Source organism: Poromitra crassiceps, assembly GCF_964638095.1.
Source record: "Poromitra crassiceps genome assembly, chromosome: 4".
Taxonomy (NCBI): domain Eukaryota; kingdom Metazoa; phylum Chordata; class Actinopteri; order Beryciformes; family Melamphaidae; genus Poromitra; species Poromitra crassiceps.
Genome location: NC_139626.1, coordinates 21,550,051 through 21,566,938, shown reverse-complemented (window position 1 = coordinate 21,566,938; position 16,888 = coordinate 21,550,051). Strand labels below are relative to the sequence as shown.

Genomic DNA, 16,888 nt, shown 5'->3' with positions numbered 1-16,888 from the left:
AACAAACAATATACAAATCACCAGTTACCTACCCTAGCCAACAGCAGTGTGAAGCATGTCATTGGGGTTTTCAAGTGGGCACCTTCCTTCACCGATGTTTTGTTAAATTAGGCCCACGACACCTCAAGAAGGTTTAACGGTGTAATCCAGCATCCTGGAAACACCCCCCTCCATATGCTACCACCGTACAACTCCATTTTACCTCACCATCTAATGCCTTCCATCAACCTATTAACCTAGTAGCCTTGCTATCCAGGTTGGTTCCGTCTGACATTCTTAACTACACCACCAGTACCACTGTCAATGATTCAGCCCTGTTGATGCGGGCCGTCAATCATGACCAGCAACAAAAGTAATCAATCAATCAATCTTACCATAGCGAGCTCACCAGCTAGCATGTTTCCTCCTTAACCACAGCCATTCACTTGCTCGTCCTGCTGCCAGAGACATGTTGTTAACCGCAAGTTTCAAGCTCCGTCCACGAATGCCCAACTCAGTTAGTAGGGCAATAACAGACTTTGCAACAAAACCACAGCAGCCAACTTCTACAGGCCGCACTCGAGTCCTCCAACCTCGCTGCTCTGCCTCTGCTGCCATCTCAGCATACCTAGCTTTCTTGAGCTCATTAGCCTCCTCAACTCGGTCTTCCAAGGGCACCGTGAGTTCGATAAAATAAACTATCTTCTATACCTCAGACCACAGCAACAAATCCGGCCGTAGTCAGGTGCTAACTATATATGCTGGGACGACTAGCTGCTCATAGAGAGCCGCAGGGATGATGTATTTTTGTAGTCGGAATGCGGAAGTCCCGGACTTCATAGTTCTTCACTGTTTCTGCCTATGGGATTTTTGAATGGGTTTTTGGTGCGATGCTTCAAATAAGGTATCTGGGCAACGCAAGCTTTAATCAAATGCGAACCAGTGTTCAGCAGGATAATCTTCACATATGAGGACCACTTTCATGAGTTTTTAAGCGTAAATGCAAGCCCTAGAAGTAAAAAGCTTGTGCTAAACTAAACACGGAAAGAGTTGCCACTCAAATAAAACTGAGGAAAAATTAACTTTTCCTGCCTCAACTCCTCAAATTGTTACCTACTACCTACCCTTTAATGATTGAAATACTCATAGATAGGGATGTCACAATATATCGTCCCACAATAAATCGCGATATCAAAACGTGACAATCTGTATCTTTGAGATGAAATCTCATATCACGAGAAAAAGAAGCTGAACATGGTGGCACTGATCTGCATCTGATTGCATGCTCGCTCTCTTTTTCATTGCTTTGTTTGAACAGATGAGGGACGTTACAGACACGGAGGATGAAAATGGTGAAATTACTCAAATTAGCGTGGAGGATGCCCCCTCAACTTACAAATCGATCGCAAAAAAATATTGTTAAAATATCGTATCGTTATTGTGAACCCAATATCGTGAACTGAGGGTATCGTGACACCCCTACTCATAGACTTACTTGACTTCACTTTCATCCTAGCCCACTGCAGGTTACTATTTAACTTATCCAACAACAATCTGCTAGTACATGGAGCGGTTGACATCATAGTCGTCATATCATCCATGTACGCCCTAATTGGATGGAGGCGCAGCCCTTCCTGCTGCATTTCTCCACCCACTACCCATTTTGAAGCCTTAATAATTACCTCATTGCCATGGTAAAAGGGCGGTTCTAGGCCTTTTTTGGGTGGGCTTTAGCCCACCCAAAAATAGTCTCAGCCCACCCAAAAAAATAGAGGCAATTTTTTTTTTCTTTCTCCCCAAATCCATGGTGCTCATTAGTAGCAGTTTCTGACTACACTCAATGCGCTGTGTGTGTGTCCCCCCCCCCCCCCCCCTCTATGTTCTTAGGGTGGGCTGAGACAAAAATTTAGGGGGGTTCAGCCCACCCGAAAAGTTTCTAGAACCGCGGCTGCGCAGGCGCTCCCTCCTCCATCTATCTGCCTAATCCCACATCACTTCACACAGGTCACACACACAGTACAGCAGCGAAGTGGTCCTCCACAGTCCACACAATCGTTCTCCCCACTCATGATCAATGAAACTGTGAGGTGAGCATTGAGCAGTCAGAGTCGTTAGTAGTTACTTAATTAGCGCATATTGATATGCAAATTAGCGCGTAACGTTGTTTCGTAGGCTAAACAAAAGAACTTGTCGCTGTGCCTGCCAGACAAACAGGTGGACTGGAGGAAGGTAGGTAGGCTACCATGGCACCAGCCAGCCATGTCATGCTAGCTCGCAGTAAAGCGGGTGTAAATGGATGCGATGTTTTTTGAGAAACATATGGGCATAAGTGACAAACATATTTTCAAATGGGTCCCTTAGCTGAATGAAATTAAGCCCTTCAGAATCGAAACTCCTGCTTTAGTGCTTACAGTATATTAGTATCTTGTCGGAATATTATTCCAGCCAATAAGTTAGGAAGTTCCCTTTTGATTTAATTTTACTTTTGTTTTGCCTACAAAGCAAAATGTTACTTTACTTGAAACTCCCCTGAAGTGATTTTGGTATTATTTATGCAAGCATAATTCTACCATATAGTAACCTGTATGCAGAATATATATAGTATATATATAGGGAAACAATTATTTTTTCATCGCTGTAAAACCACAGAACGGTAAAGAAGATATTGATGTGTGTAGTTCTATAGATCTATCATTTGATCTCAAAGTGCGCCAGTTTGATCAATTTTTACTTGAAACTGTACAAAATTTTCTTCAGGGGGGGCATGCCCCCGGACCCCCCTAGGGGTTCAGTGGTCCATGACCTTTGGGTGGGCTGAGCCCACCCAAAGCTCTGATGCTAAAACCGCCCCTGAAAAGCTAATGGGGAAATTGTACACCCTGCCATAATGCTGTCAAGCTGACTTACTAACACTGTCAGACAGCAGGGGAAGGAGACAGAGATACACAGTTGCTCTCTGCACATATCATATGCTGCTCTACACACACACACTTAGGTGCAGTTAAAATGTATATTGGTTTTCTTTTGCTGCTCCTCCTCTCAGGTAAGCGATATAATATGCTGCATGGTGTGTGAGCCGTGAGGTGTGCTGATGCTGAGGCTTGATAACTTAAACACCACTGCCTTTCCTTTACCATTTTATTATATAGTATCTGACTAAGGCTAAGAAACTGGAAATATTTTCTGTGTTTGCTCTGTCGTTTCCCCCCGTTCACATGCCACTGTTTGGGTCCAGCAGAAAGGGTTTATAGTGATGAAACTAACCAACTCTGTAACTAGTAAGATATCCAGTGTGAAACTGTCTGCAGTATATATCTTATTAATAATAATAAGAAGAAGAAGAAATATATTATTATTATATTATCATTATCATTATTATAGGAGTTTTCTAGAACTCAAAATTTGCAAGGGGAGAGGAGGTCCATGAGATACTGGGGGGGGAGTTGGTGAAGGGCTTTGTATGTGATGATGAGGAGTTTGTGGTTGATCCAGTAGAAGCCAGGGAGCTCTTTTAAGACTGGGGTGATGTGGTGACAGGATTTGGTGTGGGTAAGAAGTCGGGCAGCTGCGCTCTGGACCAGTTGGATTCTGTTGATGTGGCTGGCGTTGATGCCGTGGAGGAGTGAGTTACAGTAGTTGAGATGGGAGGAAATAAAGGCTTGGATGAGTATTTCAGCAGTGCGGCATGTGAGAGAGGGTCAGATCAGAGCTTTGCAATATTACTGAGGTGGAAGGAGGATTTGACAATTTGGCAGATGTGGGGCTTGGTGGGATCAAGGGTCACGCCAAGGTTGCGTGCCTGGGAGGACGGGGAAACAGTTGTGTCATCAATGATGTGTGGGGTTGTTGATTTTACTGAGAGTGGACTTGGAGTAACCAAACTTGGAGCTGATGAGGACTGAGGAGGAGTACAGTTTTGCCACTGAGGAAACGGGGTTGCATCTAGACTTTTATTGCAGACAGGCACGAGTTGATGTGGGAGAGGGGTTGTGTTGTGGGGGGATTTTGTGCAGATGTAGATCTGTGTCATCAATGTAACAGTGGAAGTCCAGGTTGAAGTGGAGGAGGATGTGACCGAGAGGGAGGGTGTAGAATAGATGATGAAGAGGAATGGGCCCAGTACATAACCTTGGGGAACACCCTGTGTGACAGCAGAAGTGATAGAGGAGTGGTTGTGGAAGGAAATGAAGTGTGATCTGTTGGAGAGGTAGGAATGGATCTACCCGAGTGCTGTGCCTTTGAATACTGAGGTCTTCAAGTCTGGTGAGCAGGATGTTGTGGCTCACGGTATTGAACGCTGCACTCAGGTCGAGGAGGGCGAGGAGATCGTTGAAACCCTGAGGAGAGCAGTTTCTAGAAGGAGAGATTGGAGATTGGGCAGTAGTGGTTGAGATGGATCGAGACCAGGTTTCCTCATGATTGAAGTGACAGACGTGGGGATAGGGGCTGCTGGGTCAGACACAGCAAAAATAAGAGTTGCATAGTTCAGATGTAGAGGTGGAGAGGGTGCCAGCACGGGGCTTGAGGTGGAGAGGGCGTCAGCACAGGGCTTGAGGAGGTTATTTACGGTGGAAAAGAGGGTTTGAGGGTTACGGCTGGAGTCATTAATGATGGTGGAAAAGTTGGCAGACTTGGCGTCGTTGAGGGCATCTTTGTAAGTGGAGAGGTGGAGGTTGGCTTCTTGGTGAATGGTGAGTGATGTCTTCATGTAGAGTCGTTCGAGTTGGCCGGTCTGTTTCATTGTGCCGAGGTCGGGTGTGGACCAGGGTGCAGAAGTGTTGAAGGAGATGGTTTTTGTTTTGAGAGGGGCCAGTGAGTCGAAGCCGAAGGAGGCAGATAATGTGGCGTTGAGGTTGTTGGCAAGATCATCAGGTGACGAGGTGACGTGGTTGCAGGGCGAGAGCATCAGAGAGCAGGTCTGAGAGTTGGAGGGATAGATTGATTTTGAATTCCCGAAGGTTATTTCTCTGAGGAGTTGTGGACGTGGGGTTGGGGATGGAATAGTGAACTGGATGAGGTTATGATCTGACAGTGGAAATGGGGATCGGTGGATGTAGGTAGGTTGACAGGGAGCAGAATAAGCTGAGGATGTGGCCTTTTACATGGTTTGGGAAAAGTGACATGCTGGGTGAGGTTGATATTGTCAAGTAAAGTGATGAAAGTTGAAGTTCGCAAGCGGCAGGAGACGTGAGGAGAGAAATTAGGCAACTGTGAGGAGTTCAGACAGGAAAGATGGGTTGGGTTTGGGTGGCCGGTGAATGAGGATGCATTCATTGAGCAGCAGGCTTTAAATGCTAGGAAACCAAATGATGAGACTGTGGGGAGGGTGAGTTCTGTGATCCTGAAATTTTGATTGAATAAAACAGCCAGACCACCTTCGCGATGAGAAATCATCGATTGAATTGTCCAGGACCAGTTCATGCAGGATGGGGGCTTTATTGTTTAATGTTGCGATGTTGTTGGCAAACATGTATTTCTGATTCATACCAAATACCAAAGGGAAAAAAGGAAAAAAAGAGCAAAGGATGAATATGAAATTATAATTCTTTGTTTTCAAAATTACCTTTTAACAATCATTTACAATCAGGGCAATTAGATTGCATTAGATTAGAAGCATCTTGGAAGAATCAAGCTTTTAAACCCAGAGCCTTAATTGAACTCAAAGGACTGTAAAACCTTGACATCTAACCAGCATCCATCTCTGGATTAATAGAGCAAATATTCCAGATCTGACAACGCCCACACTCTCAGAACTCATAATGGCCTCTATGACCACAACCAGTACTAGAAAAGATTTCAGCTTTCAGAAGTGACTGTGGATTCATAGCCAGAGCAGGTAACAATCTGAAGGGTGTGTAGGATTAAGCATTATGCATTAAGCATTATACATAACTCTGACATCAAGGCAAATACAGTGGCAAGCAAATTGTGTAGTTTAAAAGCAAGATTTAGAGATTGAAATCAGCGTCACATTTTCCTGTTAATTCTACTGATGTTTTAAGAATATTCTCTCCCATAGAGAAACTCTCTTCATATTTTGGCTGTAGATGGGGTCTCCTCTCAGAGAGGCTGTAGTTACCAGGATGTCTTGAACTACTTGAATCTGACCAAAACGAATGAGCTGTACACTATGACAAGGCCCGTTAAGAACCACACACAACCTACAGAGGTAGAGCTGGACGTCGTTCTTTATGCCATTCTAGATGTGGTAAGTGGTTTAAGGCTTTCAAATCATGTCCTTGTCAGTGTGTGTTCTAGAATTTGCATGTTTACCTGCACTTGAATGTAGTTGATTTTTCAGAGACAAATTCTTTGAGTTGTATCACTGACTTGTTCACTCCTAAGGTATGATCCTGATATGTGGACACTGATGTATTTGCTGTGTGAATTGCGCGTCATTATGCTGGTTGTGATGGTGCCATGTTTGCTGGCCTGAAAGACTCTGACACAATATTTGTTTACTCATAGATTGAGAAAGACCAGAGATTTGTTCCTTACATCTGGGTTGAGATGGTGAGTTCTCTCAGGCTGATTCACTTGGTTTAAAACAAATGATGACACAATGCATGTCTGACCTCTCACCCGGCCTGTTAGGAAACTCAAGTGTCTTTCTTTTTTTACGTTTCCTTTTCTCTCTGTCCCCCATGACTATTACCCCTCTTTCTCATTTTCTTTCTTTCTTTTTTGCTTTTGTTGCTTTAATTTGATGGGAATATTCTTCTGGTTTTCTTCTGTAGTATTGGAAGAATGAGTACATCTCCTGGGAGCCGGATGAGTTCTGTGGAATCACAAAAGTTACTGTTCCTGTTGAAGCTCTGTGGATGCCAGACATCAGTATTACTGAGATGTAAGTGTGGATGTACAGTAGGCCTATGCAATGCGCCAGTGCTGTAGTCAAGTCACTAAAGTCCGAGTCGAGTCTCGAGTCCCCAGTGTTCGAATCCAAGTCTGACTGAGTCACCAAAGAAGAGTCGAGTCCAAGTCAAGTCCCCATTACCTGAGTCTGAGTGCAAGTCCGGAGTTACTGAACATAATGAGTGTGAATCCACATATAGGTGGAAACACACATGCCTGCCCTTGTAAGAAATTGAATAATGTCACGGTATTAAATCAAGTCGGCAAGTTTATTTGTATAGCCCTAATTCACAAGCATGTCTCAGAGGGCTTTACATTATTATTTAAATTATTAGGTCCTATCTATCTCTAATTCATGGCTGACCAATTTGGGGCCTGCAGGCCAAGTTAGGCCCGCTGCCCGTTTGTTTTGGCCCACCATGGATTTGACCAAAAAATAATAATCTGCGGCTGATATTAATGATTTCAGAGGCTGTAGCGGGCACATTTTTAGAGCTAGCGTGATGATACCATATGAAACTAGAAGACGGAATATCGACTGCTACCAATCATGTCAACCTAGCATGTCAGAAAGGGGGCTAAATAACGCTACAGAGTTAGGCAAAATTTTGGTGAGCGTAAAAAAATCGACTTCAAACTCGAGGAATGCGCTGTTGGGAACCCGATGGAGTGCAGTGCTCTATTTTGTGCATTTCGGACACATAGTCATAGCACCACCTACTGGCAACACAAAAAGCGGTTTATCTCGAGAACTGTTCGTCCGATCGACTTCAAACTTGGGGAGTGCGCTGCTGGGAACGTGACAGTCAGCATACTGTAGCACCACCTAATGGCAACATTACAAGCAGTTTATCTTGAGAACCATTTGTCGGATCGACTTCAAACTTGGGGAGTGCGCTGCTGGGAACCTAGTCTCGCTAGCCAGCCTCTCTTCCTTTCCGTCAGAGAGTCTGGCGCTGTGGAAACAGGCAACAGGGATCAGCCCGCCCCTGCTCTAAAGCTGCTCTCCCATTCGAGCGGCTGTTTCGGTGGCAGCAGGATATCCACTCCCCCGCTTGCAAGCTCTGTCACGCTCTGTTCATTGGCTCCGACCATGTCAATCAGAGTGGCTTCCGCTCCCATGTGTGTCGCTGTAATGCTCCCGCCGAACGCTATCTAGCTAGCGTAGAAAGCTAATGGCAGAAACCTACAGGCTAACTCGTTGCTACACGCTGAAAATGGCAAGTTTTGAAGAAAATTTGGATTGTGCAATAAAGAAGGCCTGCTCGGCACAAGTTCCACCCCGAAACTATTTTCCAAGGGCACTAACGCTAAGCACCGCCCAAGACGAGGCTGATTGGTTAACCCAAACAGAGCATTTTTTTTGCAATCCCACAATGGAAACCTGCGACGCCAGACTCTCTGACGGAAAGGAAGAGAGGCTGGCTAGCGAGACTACTGGGAACCTGACAGAGTGCAGTGCCGCATTTCGTGCAAGTCGGCATAGCACCACCTGATGGCGACATTAAAAGCGGTTTATCTTGAGAACCATTTGTCGGATCGACTTCAAACTTGGGGAGTGCGCTGCTGGGAACCCGATGGAGTGCAGTGCCAAATTCGTACTAGCAACACAAAATGCAGTTTATCTCAAGAACCGTTTGTCCGATTCACTTCAAACTTTGCAGGTGCGCTGCTGGGGACCCAGGAAAATGCAGTGTCGAATTTTGAATTTTGAATTTGACCAATCATAATACAGCATTCACGTACATCCAGAACCGTTCATCCGATCAACTTTGAACTTTGTGGGTGCGCTGCTGGGGACCTGAGAAAGTGTAGTGTCAGATTTCGTGCAATTGGACCAATCGGAGGGTAGGGGGGGGTGAAGAGTCTATACATTACGTGTGTCCGTTTGTAGCACGAGGTGTCCGTTTGTAGCATATGAACTGCACCGCTTACTTCAGCACCTGGGTATGATTTTTATAGCCTATAACTCGCCCGTTTAGAGTCAAATAGATGATAGAAAAGGGGGTGATTGACAGGTCGCCTGTCTAGTGATCTTGCAGCTTGCCGATCACTGACCAATAGCAGGCGGAGCTGCGGCTCTGGGAAACCCCCCATCTCACGTGAGCTGCTCAAGGACCTCAAGATGACGACAGACAACACTTTGCTGCAAAACGTGAGTCTAGAAAATAGTGTCTGGCTTGTCCATATTATTTAGGTCAGTGGTCTGAGTCCTCGTCTCCAACTCCCGAGTCCGTATGCATGAATACTCGAGTCCAAGTCCAAGTCCAAGTCTAAATTGAGTCACGACCCCTGAAAATTAGTCCAAGTCTCGGACTCATGTATTACAACAATGGCATGCGCACGCACGCACACGCACACACACACACACACACACACACACACACACACACACACACACACACACACACACACACACACACACACACACACACACACACACACACACACACACACACACACACACACACACACACACACTGTACATTGACGTCTGAAACCCATAAACATCATCAGACTCGCCATAGCCTTTCTTTGTAGAGAGAGGAAAGTTACTGAATTCAATGCATTTATTTCTTCAGATCACATCACACTGTATATTTAGTTATGCACTTTTCCATGAAGAAAGGTGTATCAATAAAGCAAATAGCATGTGTGTGTTTGTTTTCTTCTAGGACAGAGAAGGATAAGTCCGCTCCAAGTCTCTATCTCACCATTCATAACAGTGGAATGGTCTTTATGAAGAACGACCAGGTGATGGTCAGCCGCTGCAGGATGCAAATCTACAATTTTCCCTTTGACATCCAGAACTGCACCCTCACATTTAGCTCGGTCATGTACACAGGTGAGCGAGTGGAAATCTGTGTGCGTGTGCATCTGTGACTGTGTATGTGTATGTGCGTGTGCTGCAACATTTTTGCAACACACACACACACACACACACACACACACACACACACACACACACACACACACACACACACACCATCAGACACTGGGTTATCTCACTAGTTCCTTCTCTCCTGCCTCAGTCAAGGACTTGACGCTCAGCCCGTACGCCAACTCAACGTTGGTCACAGAGTGGTCTAAAGTGGTGATGCAGGGCGAAGGCGAGTGGTTGTTGGTCGGCGTGGCAGTCGAACACCTCAAAAATTTCATGCCATGGGATCGAGACGAAATCCAATATACTGTACGCATTACAAGATGGACACGAGCAGATTTGTGCAGATTAGTTGGTTTTTTCCAACACAAATGATAGTTGCTTTGGTTCAATTCGTCAAGTCCATCCAGACTGACCTTTGACCTTCCTCTCCTAGTTCAGCATGAAGAGGAGGCCCGTCCTCTACATCGTCAACTTCCTGTTGCCCATCCTGTTCTTCCTGTGTCTGGACTTGGCATCCTTCTTCCTCTCAGAATGCGGAGGGGAGAAGCTGGGCTTCAAGGTCACCGTGCTGCTTGCTGTTACCGTGATGCAGCTCGTCCTCAATGAAATTCTGCCCTCCTCGTCCAACAGGATTCCACTTATAGGTAATGATCTCTGGCTCAGCTGTTCATATGGACAGGAAGTACATACTGTACAGAGAGTAGTTATTTGTCTGTTTTGTCATAGCAGATACAAGCCCCGGGCATATTATCATTATCAGAAGATTATCTCGCTGTCTAGGGCTTCTGGCGGCCTTATCCTAGCCTGAATAAACCCAGCCTCCACGTGACCTCTATGTGCTATCAGTCACGAAGAAGAAACCTACGCTACAGGCATAGCCTGTGACGTCACGTTGAAGGCTGGGTTTACCCAGGCTAGCCTTATCCACCAAGAACATTTAGAAGAGAAAGGGGAATTTGGGACTGAGTAATGTTAAGGTGGAGCTTTCTGGTCACGTTAGCTTCCCTGGCATCATCACTCCAACCGCTCGTCTTCGGCGGCCAGAACATTCCTTTGTGGACCCACCGGCACTCCACTCCTCTGTGTCTGCTTCGTAGCTCAGTAGACATATAAGATGCAGACAAACTCGAAACAGGGGAAACTTCCATTCCATTGTCCATATCGCAGCATTGAGCCAGAGTCCCTCTTGCTGAGAGAAACCGAGAGTTTAGAGAGTCTCACACACAGCCACAAAATGGCTCAAAGCCATGTGCTCTCATCCATGTCCTCATTGGCGGAGTCCCAGAGCTTAGAGAGCGAACTGGTTAATTTGTTAGTTCTGGATTGTGGTAGACAGCTCAGGGCTTGTGTGTGTGTGTGTGTGTGTGTGTGTGTGTGTGTGTGTGTGTGTGTGTGTGTGTGTGTGTGTGTGTGTGTGTGTGTGTCTGTGTGTGTGATCGTGGTGGATGGCTGAGGGGTCGTGCCCTTTTCTATCTTTAAGCAACTGGCTTGGATGTGGAGCCATGGGAGCGTGGCCATGGGAGCGTGGCCTGCTCTCACGCTCTCAGTCACTATGCTGGTGGCTGGGGGCTGGGGGGGCGGGTCGCGTGGGGGCTGGGTCCGACCGGGCCGCAGCAATGGGCCCCTAGCACAACGACCTCACAAGGTTCCTCCTCAGCCAAGTCACTGGGGCAATCCATGTGGCGATCCATGTGTGGATTGCCACCATATGGTGGAAAGGTTTTCTTGCGTTCACTGGGGGTGAGGGGGTGCCGCTGTGTCCCGGCCTGGCCTTCCCTCCCACGCCTTATGTGGGCGGGGGCCGGGTCGGGGGGCATCGGTGCTCTTCATCACTGGTCGAGGGCTGCCGGTTGGTTTAGAACAGCTTAGGTAGGCGATAGATTAGCTACAGCCTAAGGCTGACCTGTTAGTGTTCAGGCTAAAATCAGACTAGAGCAGGGTAGGATAGGCCAGATTAGGCTGTAGATTAGCTAGATACTATGTCCCAGTTAGCTCTGGTTAATGCTTAGAGTAGTCAGTTGTCTGATCTTCTCCCCCCCCCCCCTCTCTCTTTCCCCCTTCCCCCGCTTCTTCCCTTCTTCCCCCTTCTTGTTCTCCTCTCTTTCCATGCTCTTTCCTCCCCCACATCCCACCGCCCCCCCCTCCCTTCTCCTGCTCTCTCCTCCTTCTCCCCCCCTCTGCTCCTTCTCCTCTTCTCCCCTATTTTCCTGAATCCCTGCCACTTCCTGCTCTCCCTTCTCTCACATTCCCCCTGCTCTCCTTCCCCTGCACCCTCCCACCTCTCCTTCTCTGCCTCTCTCCTCCTCTCTGTCCTCCCCCCTCTCTCACATTCCCCCTGCTCTCCTTCCCCTGCACCCTCCCACCTCTCCTTCTCTGTTCTCTCCTCCTCCACATTTCCCATTTTCTCCCCACCCTCGCCCTAATCCGGGCCCGTATCTTACTCCCTCCCTCCACCCTAGACCCTACCTCTACTCTACCTCCCCTGTACCCTTCCACCTCTCCTTCTCTGTTCTCTCCTCCTCTCTGTCCTCTCCCCTCTCTCACATTCCCGCTGCTCTCCTTCCCCTGCGCCCTCCCACCTCCCCTTCTCTGTTCTCTCCTCCTCTCTGCCCTCTCCTCCCTCTCACATTCCCCCTGCTCTCCCTCCCCTGCACCCCCCCACCTCTCCTTCTCTGTTCTCTCCTCCTCCACATTTCCCATTTCTCCCCACCCTCGCCCTAATCCGGGCCCGTATCCTACTCCCTCCCCTCCCCAACCCTAGACCCTACCCCTACCCTGGCTCTCCCTCCCCTGCACCCTCATCTCTCCTCCTCTGTTCTCTCCTCCTCCACATTTCCTATTTCTCCCCACCTCCCCCCTCTCCTCCCTCCTCCCTCCTCCCTCTCCCTCCCTCCTCCACTCTCCTGCTTTCTTCAAATGTTCAAATGTTATCTTTATTCTGTATATTCTTGTTACTGTGTGTTAGCTAGAATCAGCTAGACATACTTTCTGTGAAGCCCTCTGAGACATGCTTGTGAATTAGGGCTATATAAATAAACTTGACTTGACTTGACTTGAGCCCCCCCCACCTGGGTGGGTGCTGGGGGGCTGGATTGTTGATAGCTCGATGTATGTATTTCTGTGTGGGGAATCGGGATGGTGTTTCTTTGTTTGATGGTTTGGTTTGGAGTCCGGACATGCTGTGGATGTATTGGGTGCTGATGTAGGCTACATTGGGACTAAGTGTGTATGTCATTTTTATTCCCTTGTTTTCAGAATCAGAATCAGCTTTATTGGCCAAGTATGTACACATACAAGGAAATTTGCTTCGGTTCGCTTAACTCTCAATGTACTCTCACACAAAATAATAAATTTTGAAAAGTTAATTAAACATTAACTACTATATACAATGCAATAATAATAATAATAATAATAATAATAATAATAATAATAATAATAATAAGTATATGAAAGAGCATCTATATTGAAAGTGTGTGTATGAAAGGAATATGTACAGTATATGATTGATTGATTGATTGATTGATTTTCTTTATTTAAGTGTCATGCTTCGAATGAAGCCCAGCCCACATGGCCTTACAGGACACTTTTACTGTTCATCATTTAAACAAACAATGATCAAAACAGAAAACCAACAGAAAACACCCAAAATACATACAGTAAAGTTGTACAGCATGAAAACCACCACCTGAACCTACTGCTTGCCTTCTATTCCAGGCCCTAGAGATAAAGTTAGCAGTCTTAAATACCTCAGTCTTAAACAACCACTCCAACTTCTGGCCATCATCTGCCCAGAAGAGCTCAGGTCTTTGCTTGTATATATGGATATATACAGTTATAGGCAGTTATTGATTAATTGATTAATACAGTTATTTACATGGATTTTGGATGGTTTGTAGTCTATTGAATTGGTGTTGTGAGGCTGTGGTCCTGCTGCGTATTCAAAGATTGATCTGATGTATGACTGGTAAACTTTGAGGATGATTTCTGTTGATGCTCTGTGTTTGTGTCTGCTGAGTGCGTTGAGGTGGTTGAGTCTTTGGTTTCCTTGTATTTCCAGGCTATTGATGTGGTTGGTACTGGTCCATGACATGTATCTTTGAAAAGTGACTCCTAAAAACTTTGCCTCTTTTGTCAAGGTGATGGGGTTATTGTAGAGAGTGAGGTGGATGGCTGGTTTGAGATGGGGGTTTCTGGTGAATAATATGAGCTGAGTTTTGGTGGGGTTGAGTTTCAGTTTGAAATTGTGAGACATGTCCTATGTCTCACACTATGTGGCGGTAGATGTCTGAAATGTGGAGGGGACTGAGGACTGCACCTTGTGGAACACTGCCACTGAGTGAAAGGGGTGGAGAGGGAAGTGCAGACTTTGACCTTGATTTGTCAATTATGGAGAAAGCTTGAGATTATAGTAGATGGGAAATGGTAGTTAATTATTTTTGTCTTGGAGTTTGAAGAGTAATCTGTTATGCCACATTTTATCAAAAGCCTTTTCTATGTCAAAAACTATTGCCATGGTGAATTATTTTTGGGTGAAACTGCGGGTGCTTGATTCTGAGAGAGAGCAAACTCTGACCTGGAAACTCTTCTAGATTTCCTGCACCATAACCCTGTAAGCTCCACCCCCTGAGTCTGAAAACCAATCACAAAGCCACGAGGGTGGATCTGGCCGTAACAGTATTAATGATACTGCTTGCTCTTCACAGCGACCTACTGCACTGGGGTTTTTGCTCTGATGCTGCTGAGTCTCTTGGAGACGATCTTGGTGATGTATCTGATGGAAAAAGACTCTCCATCCCAGGAGGAGGAGGGGGCAGATGCTGGCCGCAGCCTGAGCGACACACCATCTGAACTGCTGTCTGTGGCCAAAGAGGTTAGGCTCCGGTTGCACTTACACTCTGGTTCACAAAAAGCTCAATGTCAAATGCATGCAATTTTAGAGTCATAATTCACTTGATAAACCTTAATATAATCTCCCACATGTCTGCTGCAGGGTAGCAGCAGCAAACTGACAGGAGAGGCCCATGACTTGGAAATGATCTCCAAGGAGCTGAGGGAGCTGCAGAGAAGCATGCTCTTCAGCAGCAAGAAGGGTGGGAAGCCCGGCTACTGGACCAGAGTGGCCAAAAGAATCAACCTAGCTTTCTTCATTTTCTATGTCACGGCAGTCGGCGTGTTTTTAGCCACCATCTTTATAAATTGGAGTTAAGACTGGAGCTAGATAATGAACAAGTACCGATCCTGTACAGGCTATGTACCATGTCGCCTATACCTAATTTGATGTTGACAATGTCAAAATCTAAAAAGTATGGCACATAAGTGCTGTTACATGCTCATTATTACGTTCACTTTGACTGATGTTGACAAAAGTTATTATTTTGACTAGTACAGCCTCTTTGAACATACCTACCTACAACATTTCACGAAATTTCACCATCATACAGTTTTTAGGCATCTGTCGCCCCCCCCCCCCCCCCCCCCCCCTTCCCCCATTCAATAGTAAAACAGCTATGCAGACATGGTCATTGTAGATACCTTTAGATACCTGAACATATTCACAAAGTTTTGTGATGATTGGATAATCAGTCATGGAGTTGTGACAATTTAGCTGACAGACCACGCCCTCTCACAAACGTAGAAATTGATATCTTGAAAACAACACTAGATATCAACCTTTTAACAAATTGTAATGAGAGAGGTCTGTCGATACTCCATGCAAAAATTGGGTGGTGATCGGTCAAACGGTGTAGGAGGCGATGTTAAAGGCAAAATGCCCCACAAAAAAAAGGGGGAAAAATAAAAGAGAAGAACTTTCTCAAAAGTTGCAGCCGGACCTTAGAGCAAGATCAGCTGAACATGTGTAAAAAGGTTTTGTGAAAATCCGACTTACATTGTGGAATTTATGGCCTTTCAAAGTCTGAAATTGTAACCTTTAACTATAATAGCGCCCCATCAGGCTAATTTGTGGAAATATTTCTGGAGCTAGTAATGATTTACAAATTCACAGGAATTTGCGCCAATGCGGTTATGCGGTGTTCCTCAGTAAGTCTTCAGGACTGAGTGAGTGAGTGAGTTACTCACACTAAAATGCTTGCTTATGACCACGGGTCTGCTAGCGGGCCGGGCACCTTGGCAAAAAACACACAAAAAACTACAAAAAAATGCATGATTTGAAAGCTTTGCAACAGCATTGAATTGAACTGAATTACTGTTCATTAGGCTATTCTGATATGACTCAGGGCTGGATCACACCACCAACCCCCCCTTCCCCAAACTTGTTCCTCTACAACAGGCATGTCCAAAGTCCGGCCCGGGGTCCAATTGCAGCCTGCAGACCTATTTTAATCGGCCCTCAGCTTGTCTCTCAAAATATATTATACATGGCCCTCCCTCCATACAGTATTGGTTAATCAAGCAAGTTCACTTTGCGTTTTTTCCGTTCACCCAACTATGACAGCACTATCATACAGTTTGTAGACAAGCAAGGAACAATGCAGGCGGAACTAATGTTTTCAGATGGTAAACAAAATCCTGAATTTTTAACCCATAGGATGCGAGAAGCAGCTGGCCCCCCAGGTATTTTCACATTATCTAATCTGGCCCCCATTCAAAAAAAAGTGATGAGGAAAAGAGCAAAGGAAAAGAGCAAATGCCTGTTCAGTTATATCACTGGTCTTCAACTCCTAAAATTTGGTGAAGCATATGCAAAAGAATTCAGTCAATTCTAGGTCTTGAAATGTTGCAGAAAGGAGAGAAAAATGGTTCACAGGCGTAGGTGTAGCTAATATGGGTCTGGGAAACATGACTGTCAGCATCATAGAACGGGGGGGGGGGGGGGGGGGGGGGACTGAGATCTTGAAACCATTTAAGAAATTTGGGTCTGGAAAAAATATGGAATTTTGAAAGCAAAACTAGTAACCTATAGCCTCCATCCTATTTTAGTCTTTCAGTAGCCTACTATTGCAAGGCTACGCAAGGCTACGCACAAATCGCTTGAGGAACAGTTTCTTCCCGCAGGCCACGAGACTCCTTAACATACACAAATAGTGTAGTAGCCGCACTGTACCGTACTGTAGCTGCTACCATTACATATGTTTAACGTTTAATTGTATGTTTAATAAGGAATATGCTATTTGCACCTGTATGTCAAATACGCCGAATTTAAAATGCCGA

General features: G+C 45.8%; 2 protein-coding genes across 2 annotated transcripts in view; both read left to right on the top strand.

The window, feature by feature from the left end:
• grin2cb (glutamate receptor, ionotropic, N-methyl D-aspartate 2Cb) overlaps window positions 1–16,888 on the top strand; it is a gene marked incomplete at both ends in the record, with an annotated part of 353,829 nt that overhangs the window by 125,747 nt on the left and 211,194 nt on the right. The gene's annotated exons all lie outside the window — the stretch shown is intronic.
• Window positions 6,103–14,975, top strand: LOC310774883 (5-hydroxytryptamine receptor 3A-like). The gene is made up of 8 exons (XM_083634998.1): window positions 6,103–6,187; window positions 6,448–6,492; window positions 6,717–6,826; window positions 9,510–9,679; window positions 9,867–10,024; window positions 10,152–10,362; window positions 14,422–14,588; window positions 14,709–14,975. Exons 1-8 carry the CDS (start codon window positions 6,110–6,112, stop codon window positions 14,922–14,924), a joined length of 1,155 nt encoding a protein of 384 aa, XP_083491124.1. The 5' UTR covers window positions 6,103–6,109; the 3' UTR covers window positions 14,925–14,975.

Excerpts from the sequence above, each read along its gene's own strand:
- LOC310774883 (XM_083634998.1), top strand. The coding sequence starts at position 6,110 with ATGACAAGGCCCGTTAAGAACCACACACAACCTACAGAGGTAGAGCTG. Across the intron at positions 6,188-6,447 it reads TTTATGCCATTCTAGATGTG|ATTGAGAAAGACCAGAGATT; the intron begins GTAAGTGGTTTA and ends GTTTACTCATAG. Across the intron at positions 6,493-6,716 it reads CTTACATCTGGGTTGAGATG|TATTGGAAGAATGAGTACAT; the intron begins GTGAGTTCTCTC and ends TTTCTTCTGTAG.